The 20062-nt window shown below is 74.2% G+C and overlaps 3 protein-coding genes across 6 annotated transcripts in view; 2 read left to right on the top strand and 1 right to left on the bottom strand.

Moving 5' to 3' along the window:
• The window catches only part of LOC134510947 (oocyte zinc finger protein XlCOF26), a 125204-nt gene that overhangs the window by 68205 nt on the left and 36937 nt on the right, over positions 1–20062 (bottom strand). The gene's annotated exons all lie outside the window — the stretch shown is intronic.
• On the top strand, positions 434–8182 carry ABCB8 (ATP binding cassette subfamily B member 8). The gene is made up of 16 exons (XM_063327791.1): positions 434–442; positions 571–909; positions 1883–2038; positions 2137–2231; positions 2320–2425; positions 2915–3076; positions 3177–3262; positions 3340–3437; positions 3733–3838; positions 4624–4657; positions 4779–4915; positions 5000–5094; positions 5842–5975; positions 6602–6749; positions 7680–7930; positions 8011–8182. Exons 1-16 carry the CDS (start codon positions 434–436, stop codon positions 8089–8091), a joined length of 2037 nt encoding a protein of 678 aa, XP_063183861.1. The 3' UTR covers positions 8092–8182.
• ASIC3 (acid sensing ion channel subunit 3) lies at positions 8548–19869 on the top strand. 4 transcript variants are annotated; one of them, XM_063324136.1, is made up of 11 exons: positions 8819–10076; positions 14922–15072; positions 15168–15295; positions 16351–16427; positions 16549–16605; positions 16994–17147; positions 18325–18416; positions 18531–18610; positions 18711–18782; positions 19010–19062; positions 19716–19869. In XM_063324136.1, exons 1-11 carry the CDS (start codon positions 9522–9524, stop codon positions 19818–19820), a joined length of 1524 nt encoding a protein of 507 aa, XP_063180206.1. In that variant the 5' UTR covers positions 8819–9521; the 3' UTR covers positions 19821–19869. The 4 variants fall into 4 exon arrangements, with proteins under 4 accessions (XP_063180207.1, XP_063180206.1, XP_063180204.1 ...); XM_063324134.1 differs by having other exon boundaries at positions 8824–10076; positions 16277–16427; positions 19716–19868; XM_063324135.1 differs by lacking the exon at positions 19010–19062 and having other exon boundaries at positions 8824–10076; positions 16277–16427; positions 19716–19865.

Below are 20062 nucleotides of genomic sequence, written 5' to 3'. Positions count from 1 at the left end.
GGTGACCGGGGTCCCTGGGGGGGGGGCGAACTCCGGGGTCCCCTTAAGGGGGGGCGGGGGGGGGAACTCCTGGGTCCCGGGGGGGGGAACGGAGCTCCTGGGTCCCCTGGGGGGGGTGGGGGACCCCAAACTCCTGGGTCCCTGATGGGGGGGGTGGACACAGCGAACTCCTGGGTCCTTTTATGGGGGGGACCCGGGGTCCTGTGTCCCCTGGCGGGGGGGGGGGACACACACACGACCGAGCTCCTGGGTCCCTTGTGGGGGTCCTGTGTCCCCTGGGGGTGCGGTGGGGGGAGCCCACGCTCTGGGGTCCCCGGGGGGAGCGCGGTCTCCGGGGGTCGGGGGTGCGGGGGGGGGGGGGATGCGGGGGGAGTTGGGGCTCCCGGGGGGGTGCCGGGATGGGGGGGGCACCGCGGGGGGGGGGGCGGTGGGGATGCCGGAGGCTGGCATGGGGGGGGGCGGGGAGCACCGCGGGGGGGGCTGGGGGGCCGGTGTCCGCCCGGGGGGGGGGTCCGGGCTGTCCCCCTGCCCCGGGACAGCCGGGGGTGGCGGGGGGGGGGCGGCCCCCAGCGGGTGTCCCCGTGTACCCCCCGCCCCGCGCTCACCCCTCTCCCCAGTTTCAGGTATGGGGGGGGACGCCCGGGGCTGGGGGGGCTCCCCCCCCCGCCCCCCCCCCACCCCCCCTCCCCGGCCCCGCGCCCCCCAGCCCTGCGCTGCCTGCTCCTGGCCGGCCCGGCCGCCGGCTGCGCGGCCATCGGCTGGCTGGCCACCGTCGCGCGCTGCCAGGAGGCCACCGTGTCCCCCGGCCCCCCCGAGCCCCCCGAGCCCCGGCCGGAGCCCGCCTTCGACTGGCCGCTCTTCTGGGCCTTCCTGCGCCCCCAGCTCCTGGCCCTCTCGGCCGCCGTCCTGGTGAGCAGCGCGGCGGGGGCCGACGGACCCCCCCTTGTCCCCGGGCCACAGGGGGACACCCGCCGTCCCCTTGCCATGGTGCGACACCCGCTGTCCCCATGGCGTGACGCCCGCCGTCCCCTTGCCATGGCGTGACACCCACCATCCCCATGGCGTGACACCCGCCGTCCCCTTGCCATGGCGTGACACCCACCATCCCCGTGGCGTGACACCCGCCGTCCCCTTGCCATGGCGTGACACCCGCCGTCCCCATGGCGTGACACCCGCCGTCCCCATGGCATGACACCCGCCATCCCCATGCCATGGCGTGACACCCGCTGTCCCTGCCATCCCCGTGCCGCAGCGTGTCACCTACTGTCCCCATGCCATGACACACGCCGTCCCCTTGCCGCGGCGTGATGCCCACTGTCCCCACCGTCCCCGTGCCATGGCGTGATGCCCGATGTCCCCAGCATCCCCATGCCTTGGTGTGATGCTCGATGTCCCCGTGCCTCGGTGCGACGCCTGCTGTCCCCATGCCATGGCATGACACCTGCTGTCCCCCCCGTCCCCATGCCACGGTGTGACACCCAGTGTCCCCCCTGTCCCCGTGCTATGGTGTGATGCCCGCTGTCCCCGTGCTGCGATGTGACACCCACTGTCCCCACCGTCCCTGTGTCATGGTGTGACACCCACCGTCCCTGCTGTCCCTGTGCTGTGACACCCCCTGTCCCCATGTCACGGCGTGACGCCTGCTGTCCCTGCACCGTGGTGTGACGCCCATTGTCCCCGCTGTCCCCGTGCCGTGACACCCACCTTCCCCCCCATCCCTACACCATGGCGTGATGCCCGCTGTCCCCGTGCCATGGCGTGACGCCCGCTGTCCCCGCTATCCCCGTGCCATGGTGTGACGCCCGCTGTCCCCGCTGTCCCCGTGCCATGGCGTGACGCCCGCTGTCCCCGTGCCACGGCGTGACGCCCGCCGTCCCCGCAGCTGGCGCTGGGCGCAGCCCTGCTCAACGTGCGCATCCCGGTGCTGCTGGGGCAGCTGGTGGACGTGGTGGCCCGCTGCGCCCGCGGCCCGGTCACCGGCTACCTGCGGGAGGTGCGGCGCCCGGCCCTGCGCCTGCTCGCCGTCTACTGCCTGCAGGTGGGTGCCGGCGGCCGGGCGGGGGGGTGCCGGGGGGTGTGTGTGCGCCCCCCCAGCCCCGCGCCGCCGCCAGCCCCTCTCCCCGCTCTCCCGCGCAGGGGCTGCTGACCTTCGGGTACATCGCGCTGCTGGCGCGCGTCGGCGAGCGGGTGGCGGGCAGCGTGCGCAAGGCGCTCTTCATCTCCCTGCTGCGGTAACGCACCCCGCGGGGGGGGACGGGGACGTGGGGCGGGGGGTCCCCGTCCCGCCGTTGTCCCTCTACCGTCCCCGTCCCCCGGCAGGCAGGACGTGGCGTTCTTCGACGCCAGCCGGACGGGGCAGCTGGTGAACCGGCTGACGGCCGACATCCAGGAGTTCAAGTCCTCCTTCAGGCTGGCCGTCTCCCAGGTGAGACGCACCGGACCCCCCCACCCGGACCCCAGCGCCCACCATGATGATCCGAGGGCTGGAGCCCCTCTGCTGTGGGGACAGGCTGGGAGAGCTGGGGGGGTTCAGCCTGGAGAAGAGAAGGCTCCGGGGAGGCCTTCCAGCCCCTTCCAGTCCCTCAGGGGGCTCCAGGAAAGCTGGGGAGGGACTCTGGAGCAGGGAGGGGAGCCGTGGGACGAGGGGGAAGGGTTTTCCACTGACAGAGGGGAGACTGAGATGAGATGTGAGGCAGAAATTGTTGGCTGTGAGGGGGGTGAGCCCCTGGCCCAGGTTGCCCAGAGAAGCTGTGGCTGCCCCATCCCTGGAGGGGTTCAAGGCCAGGTTGGACGGGGCTTGGAGCAGCCTGGGCTGGTGGGAGGTGTCCCTGCCCGGGGCAGGGGGTGCCACTGGGGGGGCTTTGAGGTCCCTTCCCACCCGGACGATTCCGTGACGGACCCATGTCCCCCCCAGGGCCTGCGCAGCGGCACGCAGACGGCGGGGTGCTTCGTCTCGCTCTACGTGCTCTCGCCCAAGCTCACCGCGCTGCTGCTGCTGGCGCTGCCGGCGCTGGTGGGCGCGGGGGCCCTCATCGGCGCCCTCCTCCGCAGCCTCTCCCGCCGGGCGCAGGAGCAGGTAACCCCCCGCTTCCCCCCCCCAAACCTCCCCCCAGCCCCAACGTCCCCCCCGGGGACGGAGCCGGGGGTGTCCCACGCCGGCCCCCCTCTCGCCGCAGGTGGCCAAGGCCACCACGGTGGCAGACGAGGTGCTGGGGAACGTGCGGACGGTGCGCGCCTTCGCCATGGAGGACCGGCAGGCGGGGTAAGGGGGCGGCGGGGGGCCGGGGGGGTGTCGGGGGGCGGTGCGGGGGTGTCAGCCCCCCCCGTCCCTGCCCGCAGGCTGTACTGCGCCGAGGTGGACCGCGCCGGCGCGCTGAGCGAGCGGCTGGGGCTGGGCATCGCCGCCTTCCAGGGGCTCTCCAACCTGGCGCTCAACGGTGAGTGGGGCCGTGGGGCAGCGCCCCGTGGGGCAGGGCCCGGTGGTGCTGTGGGGCGCGACCTGGCATTGCCATGGGGCAGGACCCCACGGTGCCACAGGGCAGGACGTGACGCCGCCATGGGAGAGGACCCCATGGTGCCATGGGGCACGACCTAGTGGTTCCGTGTGGCAAGACCCTGCCGTGCTGTGGGGCAGGAGGCGGCAGTGCCATGGGGCAGGATGCCGGGGTGCTGTGGGGCAGGGCCCGGCGATGCCGTGGTGCCCCGTGTCCCACCTCCTCCCGCGCCCCACAGGCATCGTGCTGGGGACCATCTTCGTGGGGGGCTCCCTGATGGTGGGGGACGAGCTCTCCCCGGGCGACCTCATGTCCTTCCTGGTGGCCTCGCAGACGGTGCAAAGGTCAGGGCTGGCCCCGGCGCGGTGACCCCCCGGCACAGTGACCCCCATCATGGTGACCCCCATCATGGTGACCCCCCTGGCGCGGTGACACCCCTGGTGTGGTGACCCCTCTGGGCATGGTGACTCCTCTGGGCACAGTGACCCCCATCACGGTGACCCCCATCGCAGTGACCCCCCGGCACGGTGACCCCCATCATGGTGACCCCCCTGGCACAGTGACCCCCATCAGGGTGGCACCCCCCTGGTGCGGTGACACCCCTGGTGCGGTGACCCCCATCATGGTGACCCCCCTGGCACGGTGACCCCCCCGGCGTGGTGACCCCCATCAGGGTGGCGACCCCCCGGTGCGGTGACCCCCCGGTGCGGTGACCCCCCGGTGCGGTGACCCCCTGGTGTGGTGACCCCCATCAAGGTGACCCCCCGGTACAGTGACCCCCCAGTGCAGTGACCCCAATCATGGTGACACCCCTGGCGCGGTGACACCCCTGGCGTGGTGACCCCTCTGGGCACAGTGACCCCCTGGTGCAGTGACCCCCATCACGGTGACCCCCCTGGCACAGTGACCCCCCCGGCGTGGTGACTCCCGTCAGGGTGGCACCCCCCTGGTGCGGTGACCCCCCGGTGCGGTGATCCCCCTGGTGTGGTGACCCCCATCACAGTGACCCCCCTGGCATGGTGACCCTGCTGGCGTGGTGACCCCCCCCGGTGCGGTGACCCCCATCACGGTGACCCCCATCACGGTGACCCCCCCGGCCGCAGCCATCGCTCTGCCCCTCTTCCCGCAGGTCCATGGCCAACATCTCCATCCTCCTCGGGCAGGTAGGCGGTGTGGGGGGGGTGTGTGTGTGGGGGGGTGTGTGTCCCGCCGCCCCCCCCCGGGGCTGGGGGTCGTGTGTGTGTGAGGGGGTGCCCCCACGGCCCCGTGTCCCCCCCCCGGCAGGTGGTGCGTGGCCTGAGCGCCGGCGCCCGCGTCTTCGAGCTGCTGCGGCTGGAGCCCGGCGTGGGGCTGCGGGGGGGGGGCTCCATCCCCCACCACTCCCTGCTGGGCCGCGTCTGCTTCCACCGCGTCTCCTTCAGGTGAGACCCCCCACCCACCACCCCACAGGCTGAGGGGGGGCCGGCCCCATGCCTCCCCCCCCCTCAAAACTCCTCTCCCCGCAGCTACCCCTCCCGCCCCGGCTACCCCGTGCTGCGCGACTTCAGCCTCACCCTGCCCCCCTGCAAGACGGTGGCCATTGTGGGACCCTCCGGAGGGGGTACGGCCCCCCCGGGGGACAGGGGGCACCCAGCCGGGGCGGGGGGTGGTGGTGGGGGGGGGCAGAAGCCAGCTCAGCTGGTCCCGGGGAGCCCAGTGGGAGACAGGGGCTGGGAACCGGGCTCTGCGCCCCCCCCCCGGGCTCGCCCAGCGGCTCTCGGGGTGGGGGGGTGACAGGGGGTCCCGGGGGTGGGGGGTGCCAGGGGTGGGGATTCCTGGGGTGAGGGGTCCCAGGGGTGGGGGGGTGCCAGGGGTCAGGGGATTCCTGGGGGTAGGGGGTCCCTGGGGGTAGGGGGATCCCAGGGTGGGGGGTCCTGTGGTTGTGGGGGTCCTGGGGATGGGGGGTTCCCGGGGGTGGGGGGTCCCGGGGGTGGGGGGGTTCAGGGGGTGGAGGTTCAGGGGGTGGGGGTCCCTGGGGGTGGGGATTCCCGGGGGTAGGGGGGGTGCCAGGCATGGGGGTGCAAGGGGTGGGGGGTCCTGTGGTTGTGGGGGTCCTGGGGATGGGGGGGTCCCGGGGGTGGGGGTCCAGGGGGTGGGGGTCCCTGGGGGTGGGGATTCCCAGCAGTAGGGGGTGCCAGGGGTAGGGGGGTGCCAGGGGTGGGGGGTCCTGGGGATGGGGATTCCCGGGGGTAGGGGGTCCTGGGGGTGGGGGGGTCCCCGGGGGTGGGGATTCCCGGCGGTGGGGGGTGCCGGGGGTGGGGGGTGCGCAGGACGGGGGCGCGGGGGGGCTGAGGGGTCCCGGCCGCAGGGAAGTCGACGGTGGCGGCGCTGCTGGAGCGGTTCTACGAGCCCACGCAGGGCACCATCACCCTGGACGGCCACGACATCTCCCGCCTGGACCCCTCCTGGCTGCGGGGGCGCGTCATCGGCTTCATCAGCCAGGTGTGGGGCTGCCGTGGGGCACGGGGGTGCCGTGGGGCTGCCGTGGGGGGAGGCTGCCATGGGGCTGCTGTGGGGCTGCTGTGGGAGGAGGCTGCTGTGGGGTGCAAGGCTGCCATGGGGCTGCCATGGGGCATGAGGCTGCTACGGGGCTGTTGTGGGGCTGCCATGAGGCACAGGGGTGCCGTGGGGCTGCCGTGGGGCATGGGACTGCCATGGGGCATGAGGCTGCTATGGGGTTGCTGTGGGGCTGCCGTGGGGCACAGGGCTGCCGTGGGGGTGCCATGGGGCACAAGGCTGCCATGGGGCTGCCGTGGGGCACAGGGCTGTTGTGGGGCTGCTGTGGGGCACAAGGCTGCCCTGGGGCTGCCATGGGGCTGCCGTGAGGCACAGTGGTGCCATGGGGCTGCCGTGGGGCACAAGGCTGCCGTGGGGCTGGCATGGGGCACGGGGCTGCCATGGGGCACAGGGCTGCCGTGGGGCTGCCGTGGGGCAGGGGGCTGCCGTGGGGCGCTTCCCGCAGGCGCTGGCGGGGACCCCCATGGCTGTTCCCGGGGGGGGGACGGGAGGGAGGGAGGTGTCCCGTGTCCCCCCCGGGCTCGGCGCCGAGGGTCCGTGCGCTGCGGCAGGAGCCGGTGCTCTTCGGGACGACCATCCTGGAGAACATCCGCTTCGGGAAGCCGGGAGCCTCCGACGCCGAGGTGGTCGCCGCCGCCCGCCTGGCCAACGCCGACGGCTTCATCCGCACCTTCCCCGAGGGCTACCACACCGTCGTGGGTACGGGCCGCGGGGGGCACGGCGGGCACGGGCACCGGCACGGCACCCCTGAGCCCCCCCCCGGCATGGGGCACCCCTGGGATGGGGGGTGCCGTGTCCCCCCCCCGGGGTGAGGGACGCCTGTGTCTTGCCCCGGAGGGACACACGACCCCTGTGTCACCCCCATAGCGGGAGTCCCCTGTGTCGTTCCCCAGAGAGGGGGGACCCTGTGTCACCCCTGGGATGGGGGTGGTCCCGTGTCACCCCCCAGGGGGAGGGACCCCTGCGCTTTGCCCCGGGGTGGGGGACCCCTGTGTCACCCCTCTGGGACGGGGGGGGGACTCCTGGGATATGGCGGGGGGTGTTCCCTGTGTGACCCCCCGGGATGGGGGTCCCTCGCATCTTCCCCCAGCGTAGGGGGACCACGGCGTGAACCCCTGGGGGGGGGGACCCCTGTGTCACTCCCCAGAGTGGGGGGGTCACCTGTGTCACCCCTGGGATGGGGGGGGGGTCCCTGTGTCACCCTGGAGGGACCCCTGCACCTTGCCCTGGGGCGGGGGACCCCTGTGTCACCCCCGGGATGGGGGGGTCCCCCGGGATGGGGGGGTCCCTGTGTCACCCTGGAGAGACCCCTGCACCTTGCCCTGGGGCGGGGGACCCCTGTGTCACCCCCGGGATGGGGGGGTCCCCTGGGATGGGGGGGTCCCCCGGGATGGGGGGGGTCCTTGTGTCACCCTGGAGGGACCCCTGCACCTTGCCCTGGGGCGGGGGACCCCTGTGTCACCCCTAGGTTGGGGGGGTCCCCCCCGCGTGCCGGGGCTCATGGTGGCCGCGGTTGGGCTCTGGGGTCCCCGGGGGGTGCCCTGCTGCGGGAACGTGGCTCCCTCCTGGGGAGGGGGTTCTCTGGCCCCGGGGCTGGTGCGTCACCGTCACGGCGCGGGTGCCCGGCAGGCGAGCGGGGCGCGGCGCTGTCGGGGGGCCAGAAGCAGCGCATCGCCATCGCCCGCGCCCTGCTGAAGGACCCGGCCGTGCTGGTGCTGGACGAGGCCACCAGCGCGCTGGACGCCCAGGCGGAGCGCGCCGTGCAGGAGGCGCTGGACCGGGCCGCCGCCGGCCGCACCGTCCTGCTCATCGCCCACCGCCTCAGCACCATCCGCCACGCAGACCTCATCGTGGTGCTGGCGCGGGGACGGGTGGCCGAGGTGAGCGGGGGGCACGGGGGGGGGGGGGGGACGGGGACGGTTGGGGGCAGGGGGTGACACCGTCTCCGCCGTCCCTGCAGGCGGGGACCCACGAGGAGCTGGTGCGACGGGGGGGGCTCTACGCCGAGCTCATCCGCCGGCAGACCGAGGACGGATCCTGAGCCGGGGGGCGGGGGGGTCCCGCTCCCCACGTGCCCCCCCCTGCTGCTCCCCAATAAACCAGGGATGGCCGGTGGCCGCGGCGGCTCTGCAGCCCACGGGGGTGGCAGTGTCCTGCTTGGGTTGGGGGGGGCCTGCGTCGCCCACCTGGGCTGGGGGGTCCCCCGTGTCACCTCCTGGGGTGGGAACCCCTGCATCGCCCCCCGGGGTGGGGGATGCCTGTGTGACCCCCCCGGTTGTGGGGGGGGGGGGGTCCCCTGTGTCACCCCCCAGGGTGAGGGACCCTTGTGCCTTGCCCCGGGGTGGGAGACCCCCGTGTCACCCCCAGAGCGGGGGGACCCCTGTGTCAGCCCCGGGATGGGGGGGGGTCCCGTGTCACCCCCCGGGGTGAGGGACCCCTGTGTCAGCCCCGGGATGGGGGGACCCCTGGGATGGGATGGGATGGGATGGGGGGGGGGGTGTCCCCTGTGTCACCCTCCAGGGTGGGGGACCCCGATGCCATCCCCCGGGGGAGGGAGGACCCCTCCATCGCCCCTTGGGGTTGGGGGACCCCTGTGTGACCCCCTGGGGCGGGGGGTCCCCGGGGCCGCCCCGGGGAGGGGGAGCTGCCCGCTGACACACCCCCCCCGCCCCCCGGGGGCTCTCACCGGGTCCGGGCCCGCGGCCGCCGGTGCCGGGAGGGCTCCGGGGGGACCGAGCTGTCGCCGTGTCCCCCCCACCCCCCCACCCCCCTCCCCGGGGCTCGGCGGGGGGCGGCGGCGGGTGGAGCCGGCGGGGGGCGGGGGCGGGGGGCGGCCGCAGAGCGGCGGCGGCTGCGCGGCGGCGGCGGGAGCGGGGCCGGGACCGGGACCGGGATCGGGACCGGGATCGGGATCGGGATCGGGATCGGGATCGGGATCGGGGCTGCGCCTGGGACCGGCACCGCGGCGGGGGCTGCGACCGGGGCCGGGAGCGGGGCTGGGACCGCGATTGGGACCGGGACCGGGATCAGACCGGAGCTGGGACCGGGACCGGGATCGGGATCGGGATTGGGATCAGACCGATCAGTCCGCGGCACCGGCATCGTGTGGGGGGTGTCGGAGCGGCCGGTCCTGCCCTGCCTGCCCTGCCTGCCCTGCCTGCACTGCCTGCACTGCACTGCCTTCCCTGCCTGCACTGCCTGCACTGCACTGCCTTCCCTGCCTGCACTGCCTGCACTGCACTGCCTGCCCCTGCACTGCCTACCCTGACTGCCCCTCCCTGCCTGCACTGCCCACACTGCCTGCCCTGCCTGCCCTGCCCACACTGCCTGCCCTGCCCGCGCTGCCCACACTGCCTGCGCTGCCCACACTGCCTGCGCTGCCCGCCCTGCCCTCGCCGCCCGCAGCACCCTGAGCCCCGTGGCGGCGATGGGCTGAGGGCGCCGGGGAGGCGGGGGGGTGCCGGGGGCAGGATGAGGCCGGGCTCGGAGGGCAGCGGGGAGGGCGAGGGTCTCTCCAGCCTGCGGGCCTTCGCCCACAGCTCCTCGCTGCACGGCATCAGCCACGTCTTCGCCTACGGGGCCGTGTCGCTGCGGCGGGTGCTGTGGGGCGGCTTCTTCCTGGGCTCGCTGGGGCTGCTGCTGCTGGTCTGCGCCGAGCGCGTCGCCTACTTCCTCACCTACCCCCACGTCACCAAGCTGGACGAGGTGGCCGCCCACAACCTCACCTTCCCGGCCATCACCATCTGCAACCTCAACGAGTTCCGCTTCTCCAAGATCACCCGCAACGACATGTACCACGTCGGCGAGCTGCTGGCGCTGCTCAACGACCGCTACGAGATCAGCAACCCGCAGCTGGCCGAGCCCCACGTCCTGGCCGCGCTGCGCGACAAGGCCAACTTCAAGAACTTCAAGGCCAAGCCCTTCAGCATGGCCGAGTTCTACAACCGCACCGGCCACGACCTGGCCGACATGCTGCTGCAGTGCTCCTTCCGCGGCGCCAACTGCACCGCCCGCAACTTCACCGTGGTGAGTGCCGGCCCCGCGGCACGGGGACGGGGAGGCCGCCGGCCCCCGGCCACCGCCAGCGGGCCCCGGTGTCCTGCCAGGGCCGGGCAGCCCCGCGGGTGAGCCCCTTCTCCCCGCCGGCCCCGCTGCTGCGGCGGGCTGGGTGCCAGCCTGGGGGTGCCCTCGCCCCGCGCTCGCCGCGGGGGTGCCAGGCGGCTGGGAACGGCGCCCGGGATGGAGCCGTGCTGTGCCGCGGGCCCTGCGCCGCGCCGGAAGGCTCTGCCTGCAGGCGGGCACTCGGGTGCAGAGCGCTCGGGGGTGCGGGATGCTCGTGGGTACAGGATGCTCTTGGGCGCAGGATGCTCACGGATACGGGATGCTCATGGGTGTGGGATGCTCTTGGGCATGGGATGCCCTTGGGTGCGGGACGCTCTTGGGTACGGGATGCTCACAGATGCGGGATGCTGGCGAGTGTGGGATGCTCATGGATACGGGATGCTCATGGATGCGGGATGCTGGCGAGTGCGGGATGCTCATGGATGCGGGATGCTCATGGATGCGGGATGCTGGTGGGTGCAGGACGCTCTTGGGTACGGGATGCTCATGGATGCGGGATGCTGGCGAGTGCGGGATGCTCATGGATACGGGATGCTCATGGATGCGGGATGCTGGCGAGTGCGGGATGCTCATGGATACGGGATGCTCATGGATGCGGGATGCTGGCGAGTGTGGGATGCTCATGGATACGGGATGCTCATGGATGCGGAATGCTGGCGAGTGCGGGATGCCCTTGGGTGCAGGATGCTGGCGGGTGGATCCCACAGCCCCGCTCCCCCTGCGCCAGCCCCAGATGCCGCCCGGGCACCGGCAGCAGCCGCCGCTTCCCCCGGGCGGTGTTTGCACACAGGCTCCCACGCCCGGGGCTCCTCCGCGCAGCCGGAGCGTGGTGGGGGGGAGCGGGGCCGCCACGTCCCCGCGCAGGCGGGGGCTGCTGGGGGCGGCCGCAGGACCTGGGGGGTGGGCACGGGGACCCCCCCACCCAGCCCTCGGCTCCCCCGGGCAAACCTGGGCCGGGTCCTGCGAGACCTGCCTGGGACAGTGACTGCCCGGGGGATGGACGGGACGGTGGCACCGGCCGGGCCGGGCAGGGACGGTGGCACTTGCAGGGCTGGTGGCACGGGGCAGGACGGTGGCAGGGACATGGCAGCGCATCGCGGGTGCCGCGGCAGCACCGGGGGAGCGGGCGGGTTGGGTGCTGCGGGAGCTGGGCACCCTGTGCCCGCCGTGCGCGGCTCTGCTCAGTCCCCGTCCCCGTCGCCGCGGGCTCGGCCGCGCTGTCACAGCCGCAACCGCCCTCGGCTTCAGGCTCTTCGTGCGTGAAATGAGTTCTGGGGGAGCTCAGTTGAAGGGAAGCCCCTTTGGAGGCTCCGTGTCCCCCGCGCCCTGTGCCGGAGCCGCGTGGGTCGAGGGCTGGGAGGGTGGCGGGTTCCCAGGGCAGGACGGGACCCAGTGGTGCCACCGGCGTGTGGGGCCGGCACCGGCCACCCGTCTCCGTCCCTGTGCCGAGGGTCTCGGGGGGTGCGTGCCGTGCTGCCGCCGCTGTCCCCGCGCACTCTGCCCGTGTGTGCCGCACCCCCGGCCGGCCAGAAACTTCTGCCGGAGCAGCCGCGGTGGCCCCCGGCACCCGCAGCCCCCCCAGGGGCCACCTTGACCCCGAGGGGCCGCCCTGACCCCGGCCCAGCCCCCACCTCGCCTTTGCCGGCTAAAAATACGGATGTAATGCCCTTAGTGCCGGATTATCGCCCTGCGCCCGGCGCTGAGCCGCGGCTCCCGGCACCGCGTCCGGCCACGGAGGCCACCGGGGCTCCCGGCCCCTGGGAGGGCGCCTCGTCCCAGCCTGGGCTCCCTGGGGACGTGGCGAGTGGCCAAAGCAAGGGCCATCCCGGCTGGGGACGGGGCCACCAGTTGTCGTGTCCCCCCCGCCCGGGGCTGGCGGGGACGGGAGGGTGCGGGGATGGGGGACCCCGGGGTGTGGGGACCCGTGGGGCGCAGGGACGCCGTGTCCCCGGGGTGCAGGGCTGGGGGGGGCCCGACGGTGGGTCACCCCAAGTGTGGGGACCGGGAGGGCTGGCAGCGCCGGGGCCGTGTCCCCGTCCCTGTGTGTCCCTGTCCCCCCCCCCCCGGTCCCCCGTCCCCCCCCCCGCCGGCCCCAGCGCATCCCTGTGCCGGGCAGCCGTTGCCATGGCAGCCGCCCCCCCCTTCCTCCTTGGGCAGCGCGTTGCCATGGCGACGGGTCCCCTCTTTGGGAGCAGCCCGTTGCCACAGCAGCGCCCCCCCCCCCGCACCCGATGGGGCAGGTTGGGGGGGGACACACCACACCCCCATGGCGGGGGGGGCTCTGACCCCGTGGGGCAGTTACGGACCCCCCCACACCGGCTCACCGCCCCCCCACCCCCCGGGCCATGGGTCAGTGATGGGACTGGGGGGGCCCAGGGGCAGCCCCTCCGTGGGGCAGGGGGGCGCCGTGGGTCCCTGCGTGGGATGGGCAGGGGGAGGGGGCTTGGGGGGGCTGTGCTGGGGCTGGGGGTGGCGGGGGGAAGTGCTGCAAACCTGGGGGGGCAGGGGGCTGCGGGCCTGGGGGGCTCGGGGGGGTGTTCAGCTCCGTGTCACGCTGGGGGCTCTGGGCAGGGTCGGTGCCACCAGACACCAGTCCCTGGGGTCCCTGGCCGTGGGTGGGGGTCCCTGGGGGCTCTGGGGGGTCCCCAGGGGCTCAGGGTGTCTGTGGCTGTGGGTCCTGGGGGCTCGGGGGTCCCTGGCTGTGGGTCCTGGAGGTCCCCAGGGGCTCAGGGTGTCCCTGGCTGTGGGTGCTGGGGGCTCAGGGGTCCCTGGGGGTCCCTGGCTGTGGGTCCTGGGGGCTCGGGGGTCCCTGGGGCAGGCTCTCAGGTCCCGGTGGCGACAATGGCCTCTGCCGCCGTGGCTGAGCCAAGCCCTGGTCCCCGTCCCGGCTCACGTGTCCCCACGTGTCCCCCCGGAGCCACGCTGAAACCCAGTGTCCCTGCAGAGCCGGGCAGGACGGGCCACCATGGCCACCGAGCCACTGGGCTGGCTGCCATGGCCAGCAATCCACCGGCCACCAGGCTGGCCACCATGGCCATCAAGCCGCTGGCCACCGGGCTGGCTGCCTTCGCCTGCTCCTGCACCCTGCAGGGGCTGGGCCGCGTCTTCGCGCCGGGGTCACCGCCGTGGCGCCAGCTGCTGTGGGCCAGCGCCTTCCTGGCCCCACTGGCCACCGTCCTGCCGCAGGCGGGGGCGCGTGTCGGGCGGCACGGCGCGCACCCCCGGGTCACCGCGCTGGACGGGCAGGGCTGGGGCAGGACCCCCGGGGCTGAGCAGGTTTTGGGGCTGTGGGGTGACGGTGGGGTGCAGGCTGTGGGGCCAGGGGGTGCTCAGGCTGTGGGGTGATGACCTGTGGGGCCGTGGGGGGGGTACAGGTTGTGGGGCGATGGTGGGGCTGCACACGCTCTGTGGGGCGCGCAGGCTGCGTGGTGGTCAGCTGTGGGTCAGCCATGGGGCGGTCGGCTGTGGGGCGATGGTGGCGTGGTCGGCTATGGGGGGATGGCTGAGCTGCGTGCACTCTGTGGGGCCGTGGGTGCAGGCTGTGGGGCCACGGTGGGGTGGGGGCACAGCCCCTGCCCGCCCCACTGGCCCCCAGCCCCCGTCGCCGCCCCGGGATGGCTCCTCTCGGCCATGGGGCCGTGGGGAGATGTGGGGCCGTGGGGGGGGCTGTGGGGCTGTGCTCGCCGCCGGTGGGGGCTTTTCCCGTGCTGGGGGCTGCGGGAGGCGGGGGGTCGGCCCTGGGCTGGGGGGGCTGCGGGCGCCTTCCCAGGGGTTGGGGTCCCACGTCCCGCCTGGGGCTGGGGAGGGACCGTCCCTCTGCCACCGTGACTTGTGGGGCAGGCCGTGGGGCAGGCCGTGGGACGGGACGGGGGGGCAGGACGCGGCCAGGGGTCCCACAGGGCCTGGGGACGCCCGGGCTGTGGGGACCCGGCAGAGCCGAGGCCGCGGCGCTGGGGCAGAGACGGCAGCAGCCGCCCCACGGCCCGTCCCCAGCCCCATGGCGGTCCCGAGGGGAAGGGGTGGATGCAGCAGCCCCCTCCCAGTGCACGGAGTGGTGAGGCACTGGGATCCTGTGGGGCACTGGGATCCGTGCGGGGTCCCCGTCCCGTCCCCCGTCGTCCCCCCCCAGCCGTGCGGGTCCCGCGGCGGGCGCTGAGGTGTGTGTCCCCCCCTGTCCCTGCTGTCCCACCCCCCCCTTCCCCGCTGTCCCCGCTGTCCCCCCACCACTGTCCCCTCTGTCCTCACTGTCCTGTCCCCGCTGTCACCCCCCGCTGTCACCCCCCGCTGTCCCCTCTGTCCCCACTGTCCTGTCCCCCCATTCCCTCTGTCCCCACTGTCCCCCCCCATCCCCCTGTCCCTGCTGTTCTGTCCCCGCTGTCCCCTCTGTCCCCCCATGTCCCCCCTGTCCCCACTGTTCTGTCCCCGCTGTCACCCCACACTGTCCCCTCTGTCCCCACTGTCCCCCCGTCTCCTCTGTCCCCGCTGCCCTGTCCCCACTGTCCCTGCTGTCCCCCCCGCTGTCCCCGCTGTCCCCCCACCATTCCCCCTGTCCCCGCTGTCCTGTCCCCCCCATCTCCGCTGTCCCCCCCATCCCCCCTGTCCCCACTGTTCTGTCCCCGCTGTCACCCCACACTGTCCCCTCTGTTCCCACTGTCCCCCCCCCGTCTCCCCTGTCCCCGCTGTCGTCCCCCCGCTGTCCCCCCGTCCCCGCTGTCCCCGCTGTCCCCTCTGTCCCCGCTGTCCCCGCAGATCTTCACCCGCCTGGGGAAGTGCTACACCTTCAACCCGGGGGGGCCGGGCCGGGAGGTGCTGACCACGCTGCGGGGGGGCGCGGGCAACGGCCTGGAGCTGATGCTCAACGTGCAGCAGGAGGAGTATCTGCCCGTCTGGGGGGACACGGGTGAGACACCCCCCCCCCCCCCACGCCCCCCCGCGACCCGCCCCCCCCCCCCCCAACACCCTGCACCCCCCCGACCCCCCCGTCCCGCCTTGCAGACGAGACCTCCTTCGAGGCGGGGGTGAAGGTGCAGATCCACAGCCAGGAGGAGCCCCCCTTCATCGACCAGCTGGGCTTCGGCGTGGCCCCCGGCTTCCAGACCTTCGTCTCCTGCCAGCAGCAGCGGGTATCCGGCCCCGGAGCCCGGGGGGGCCCCTCTGACCGCCCCCTTCCCCCGGGCTCGGTCCCACCGCTGGCAGCGACCCCCGGCATCGCCCCACCCCCCCACCCCCCCCAACCTCCTGCCCAGCAGAAGCGGGGCGGGGGCGGGGGGGGGCATCCTAAATTCAGGTGCCACCCCATCGCCAAGCGCCGTCCCCGCACCGGCCACCGGCCACCGCACGGCACGGACACCCCCCCACCCCCCACCCCCCGGCTGCTGCCCACCCCGGTCCCTGCACCCCCCCCCCGGCCCTGGCCTGCTGCCAGCCGGGGCCACGCACCGGTGACAACGGCCACGACGCCCGGCCCTGTGCCTGGCGAGCAGGGGCAGGGGTGGCAGCAGGGTCCCTGGGGTGGCAGCTCCGTGGGACAAGCTCTGCCCGAGGGACAGGGCACCATGGCGGGCTGGGGACATTGGGGACATCAGGGACACCTGCCCGAGGGACAGGGCACCATGGCAGGCTGGAGACACCGGGGACATCAGGGACACCTCCCCGAGGGACAGGGCACCATGGCAGGCTGGGGACATTGGGGATGCCCACCCAGGGGACAGGGCATCGTAGAGGCTTGGGGACACCAGGGGTGCTCACCCGAGGGACAGGGCACCACAGTGGGGTGGGGACATTGGGGACACCAGGGATTTCTGCCCGAGGGACAGGGCATCATAGAGGCTTGGGGACATTGGGGACACCAGGGACACCTGCCCGAGGGATAGGGCATCATAGAGGCTTGGGGACACCGGGGGTTTCTGCCCGAGGGACAGGGCGTCATAGAGGCTTGGGGACATTGGGGACACCAGGGACGCCCGCCCAAGGGACAGGGCACCATGGCAGGCTGGGGACATTGGGGACACCAGGGACACCTGCCTGAGGGACAGGGCACCGCGGCGGGTCTGGGGACATCGGGGCCAGCGCGGTGGCCGTGTTTTCCTTAGCCGCGGTGGCAGCTGGTGTACCTGCCCCCCCCCTGGGGGGACTGCAAGGCCACCCCCATCGAGTCCGACTTCTTCACCAACTACAGCATCACCGCCTGCCGCCTGGACTGCGAGACGCGCTACCTGGCCGAGAACTGCAACTGCCGCATGGTGCACATGCCCGGTCAGCCGGGGGGGGGGGTGGGGGGGGTGGGGAAGGGGGGTGCCGGGGTGGGGGGGGGTGTGCCGGGGCCGGGGGGAGCCCCTCACCCTGCCCCTGCAACCCCCGCACCCCCCTCCCGCAGGCAACGCCAACGTCTGCACCCCCGAGCAGTACAAGGAGTGCGCGGACCCCGCGCTGGGTACGTACCGGGGGGGCAGCCCCCCGCCTCCCCCCCATGGCCCCCCCACCTCAGCTCAGGGTCTCCCCGCGGTGCCCACCAGCCCTGGGCACCCCCAGCCTTGCCCCGGGACGCCTCGTCCCGTCCTCCCCCCCGTCTCCAGCGCCGTGAAGGTGGCACCGGTGTCCCCACCGCCGGGGGTCGGGGGGTGTCACCTCCGGCACAGCCCCCGGACGTGCATTCCGGGCCCCCCCCCACGTGCCGCCAGCAGCGCTCCTGGCACACTTGTCCCGTGCCACCGGCGCCCGCCTCCGCCCGGGCACCATCCTGGGAGCATCCCGGTCCCCAGCGTGGGGGGGGGGGGGGGGTGGCGGTCCCCGTGGTCCCCGTCCCACCCGCGCCCCCCCAGACTTCCTGGTGAAGAAGGACAGCGAGTACTGCGCCTGCCGCACGCCCTGCGCCATGGTGCGCTACGGCAAGGAGCTCTCGATGGTGAAGATCCCCAGCAAGGCCTCCGCCAGGTACCTGGCCAAGAAGTTCAACAAGACGGAGCAGTACATCGCGTGAGTGCCACCGCCGCGGCACGGCGTGGGGGACGCGGCACGGCCGCACCGCATCGCCCACAGTACATGAACCGGCACGGCATGGCATGGGGGACACGGCACGGCTGCACCGCATCACCCACAGTACATGAACCGGCACGGCATGGCATGGGGGACACGGCACGGCTGCACCGCATCGCCCACAGTACATGAACCGGCACGGCATGGCATGGGGGACACGGCACGGCTGCACCGCATCACCCACAGTACATGAACCGGCACGGCATGGCATGGGGGACACGGCACGGCATGGGGGACACGGCATGGCTGCACCGCATCACCCACAGTACATGAACCGGCACGGCATGGCATGGGGGACACGGCACGGCCGCACCGCATTGCCCACAGTGCATGAACCGGCACGGCATGGCACGGCATGGGGGACACAGCACGGCCGCACCACATCGCCCCATGGACATGAACCGGCACGGCACAGCGCGGCACGGCCTCCTCTGTGCAAATCTGACCCAGCCCGGGCAAAAACACGTGGTGCGGCACAGTACGGCAGAGCATGGCACAGCACGGCACAGCAAGACGTGGCACCGTATGGCACGGCACAGCAAGACCTGGCATTCTGTGGTGCAGCACGGCACAGCACGGCACAGCAGAGCACGCTATGGCACAGTATGGCACAACACGGCCCAGTACGGCACACTACGGCGCAGCAGCGCACAGTATGGCACAACACGGCACACTACGGCGCAGCAGCGCACAGTATGGCACAGGACAGCATGGCCCAGTACGGCATGGCACACTGCGGCACAGCATGGCCCGGTGTGGCGTGGCACAGTATGGCCCAGCATGGCCCAGCATGACAGCATGGCACGGCCCAGCATGGCACGGCACAGCCCAGTATGGCCCAGCATGGCACAACACGGCACGGGACAGCACGGCCCAGTATGGCACGGCACGTTGCGGCACAGCACGGCACAGCACGGCCCAGTAAGGCCCGGCACAGCCCGGCCCAGTATGGCCCGGCACAGCCCAGTATGTCCCAGAATGGCCCGTCCCGGCACACCTTGTGCCCCCCCCACTCCCCAGCACAGGGCAGAGCCCTCGCCCCGTCCCGGCCCCCCCCCGCCCCGGTGCTGCCCCCTGACGGCTCCTCCGTCTGCCCCGGGCCCTCTGCCCCCCCCAGGGACAACGTGCTGGTCCTGGACATCTTCTTCGAGGCGCTGAACTACGAGATGATCGAGCAGAAGAAGGCGTACGAGGTGGCGGGGCTGCTGGGTGAGCGCCCGGGGGGGGCGTGGGGGTGTCTGAGGGGGTGTGTGTGTGTGGGGGGGGTCTCTGGGAGTGGGGTGGGGGGGGGCAGCCCCCCACTAACGCTGCCCTCCTGCCCAGGGGACATCGGGGGGCAGATGGGGCTCTTCATCGGCGCCAGCCTCCTCACCATCCTGGAGATCTTCGACTACCTGTACGAGGTGAGCCCCCCACCCCCCAATCCTCCGACCCCCCCCCCCCCATGGCCCCCCCGCGCTGCCCCATGGCCTGGGGGGGACGACCCTGCCCCGTCTCCCCCAGGTGTTCCGGGACAAACTGCTCAGCCTCTACAAGGAGAAGAAACGGACTCCCCGGAGCGACAGCGGCGCCCTGGTAACACCCCCCCCCCCCCAACCTCCCCGACCCCCCCCCCAGCGCCCCCCCGGGCCGCCAGCCGGCCCCCTCCCCCCCCCCTCCCCCCCCGTCCCCCCCTCCCCTGGCTCAGGCGGCCAAGGGGGGGCCTCGCACCTCATCCCACCCATCCGCTGCTCGGCCTCATCCCGCCCCGCCGCCGGCTCCATCTCCCGCTGGGACCCCGCCCGCCGCCTCCGGCCGTCCAGGAGCGCCCCGCCGCCCCCGCCAGCCCCGCCGCCCCCCGCCCCGCCGGGCACAGGTAGCCACCCCGGCCCGACCCCCCCCGACACACACACACACCGCGGCGGGGGCGGGGGGCAGCACCCAGACCCCCCCCCCCCCCCCAGTGCCGCTCGGGGGGCTGCGGGGCTGCTCCCCCCGGGGGGGGACGGCGGCGGGGGGGGTGTCCCTGGCCAGGGGCGAGGCCCCACAAGGGGGGGTTGCGCCCCCCCGCCCCGGGGGAGGGATTCCCCCCCAGCAAACGGTCCGCGTCCCCCTCCCTCCATCCCAGGCTTCTCTCGGCATCATCCCCGGAGCATCCCCCCCCCCCCCCCCCCCCAGCTCCGCTCCCATCCTCATGCATCGCTCCCCGGCACCCCCCCCCCGCCCAGCGACCCCCCCCTCCAACACCTCCCCCCCACCCCTCGACCACGCTGCCCTGGCCGGGGGCCACCCCAACCTCCCCCCTGGGACGCTGTGGGGCGGGGCGGGGGGACGGACGGGGACAGCTTTGCTCTGCAGCGGGTCTGGGGGGGGGGGGGGGGCTCCAGGGCAGTGCTGGGGCAGCCGGGGGAGGGGGCACGGGGCACAGCCCCCCCCCGGGCACGGCCAGGCGCAGGGGGGCGGCAAGGGGCGTGGGGGAGCAGCCCCCCCCCGGCCCTGATACCCCCCCCCCCCTCCCCGTGTCCCCAGAGTGGCCGCCCCCCCCTGCGCTGCCACCCGGACGGTCTCAGCTTCGCCCCGAACCTGCTACCTCGTCACCCGGCTCTAGGCGCCCCCCAGGAGTTCTCCTGCTGAGGGACCGGCCCCCAGCCCGGGGGGGGATCGGGGGGGGTGGTGGGCCGCGGGCACCGGACCCCCAACCCCCCCCCCCCACCCCCCGCCGCCTTGCTTCCCCCCCGCCAGGATGCGGGGACACCCCCCCCCCCCTCCCCGGGGCTGGCACCGGGCCCGCGGTGCCCCGCTATGGGACACCCCCCCCCCCCCCTTCAAGCCGGGGGGGGGGTATCGGGGGGCTGGGGGGTGGCGGGGCCCCCCCC

Source organism: Chroicocephalus ridibundus, chromosome 2 (genome assembly GCF_963924245.1).
Source record: "Chroicocephalus ridibundus chromosome 2, bChrRid1.1, whole genome shotgun sequence".
Classification (NCBI taxonomy): domain Eukaryota; kingdom Metazoa; phylum Chordata; class Aves; order Charadriiformes; family Laridae; genus Chroicocephalus; species Chroicocephalus ridibundus.
This window is presented reverse-complemented; position numbering and strand designations above follow the sequence as displayed.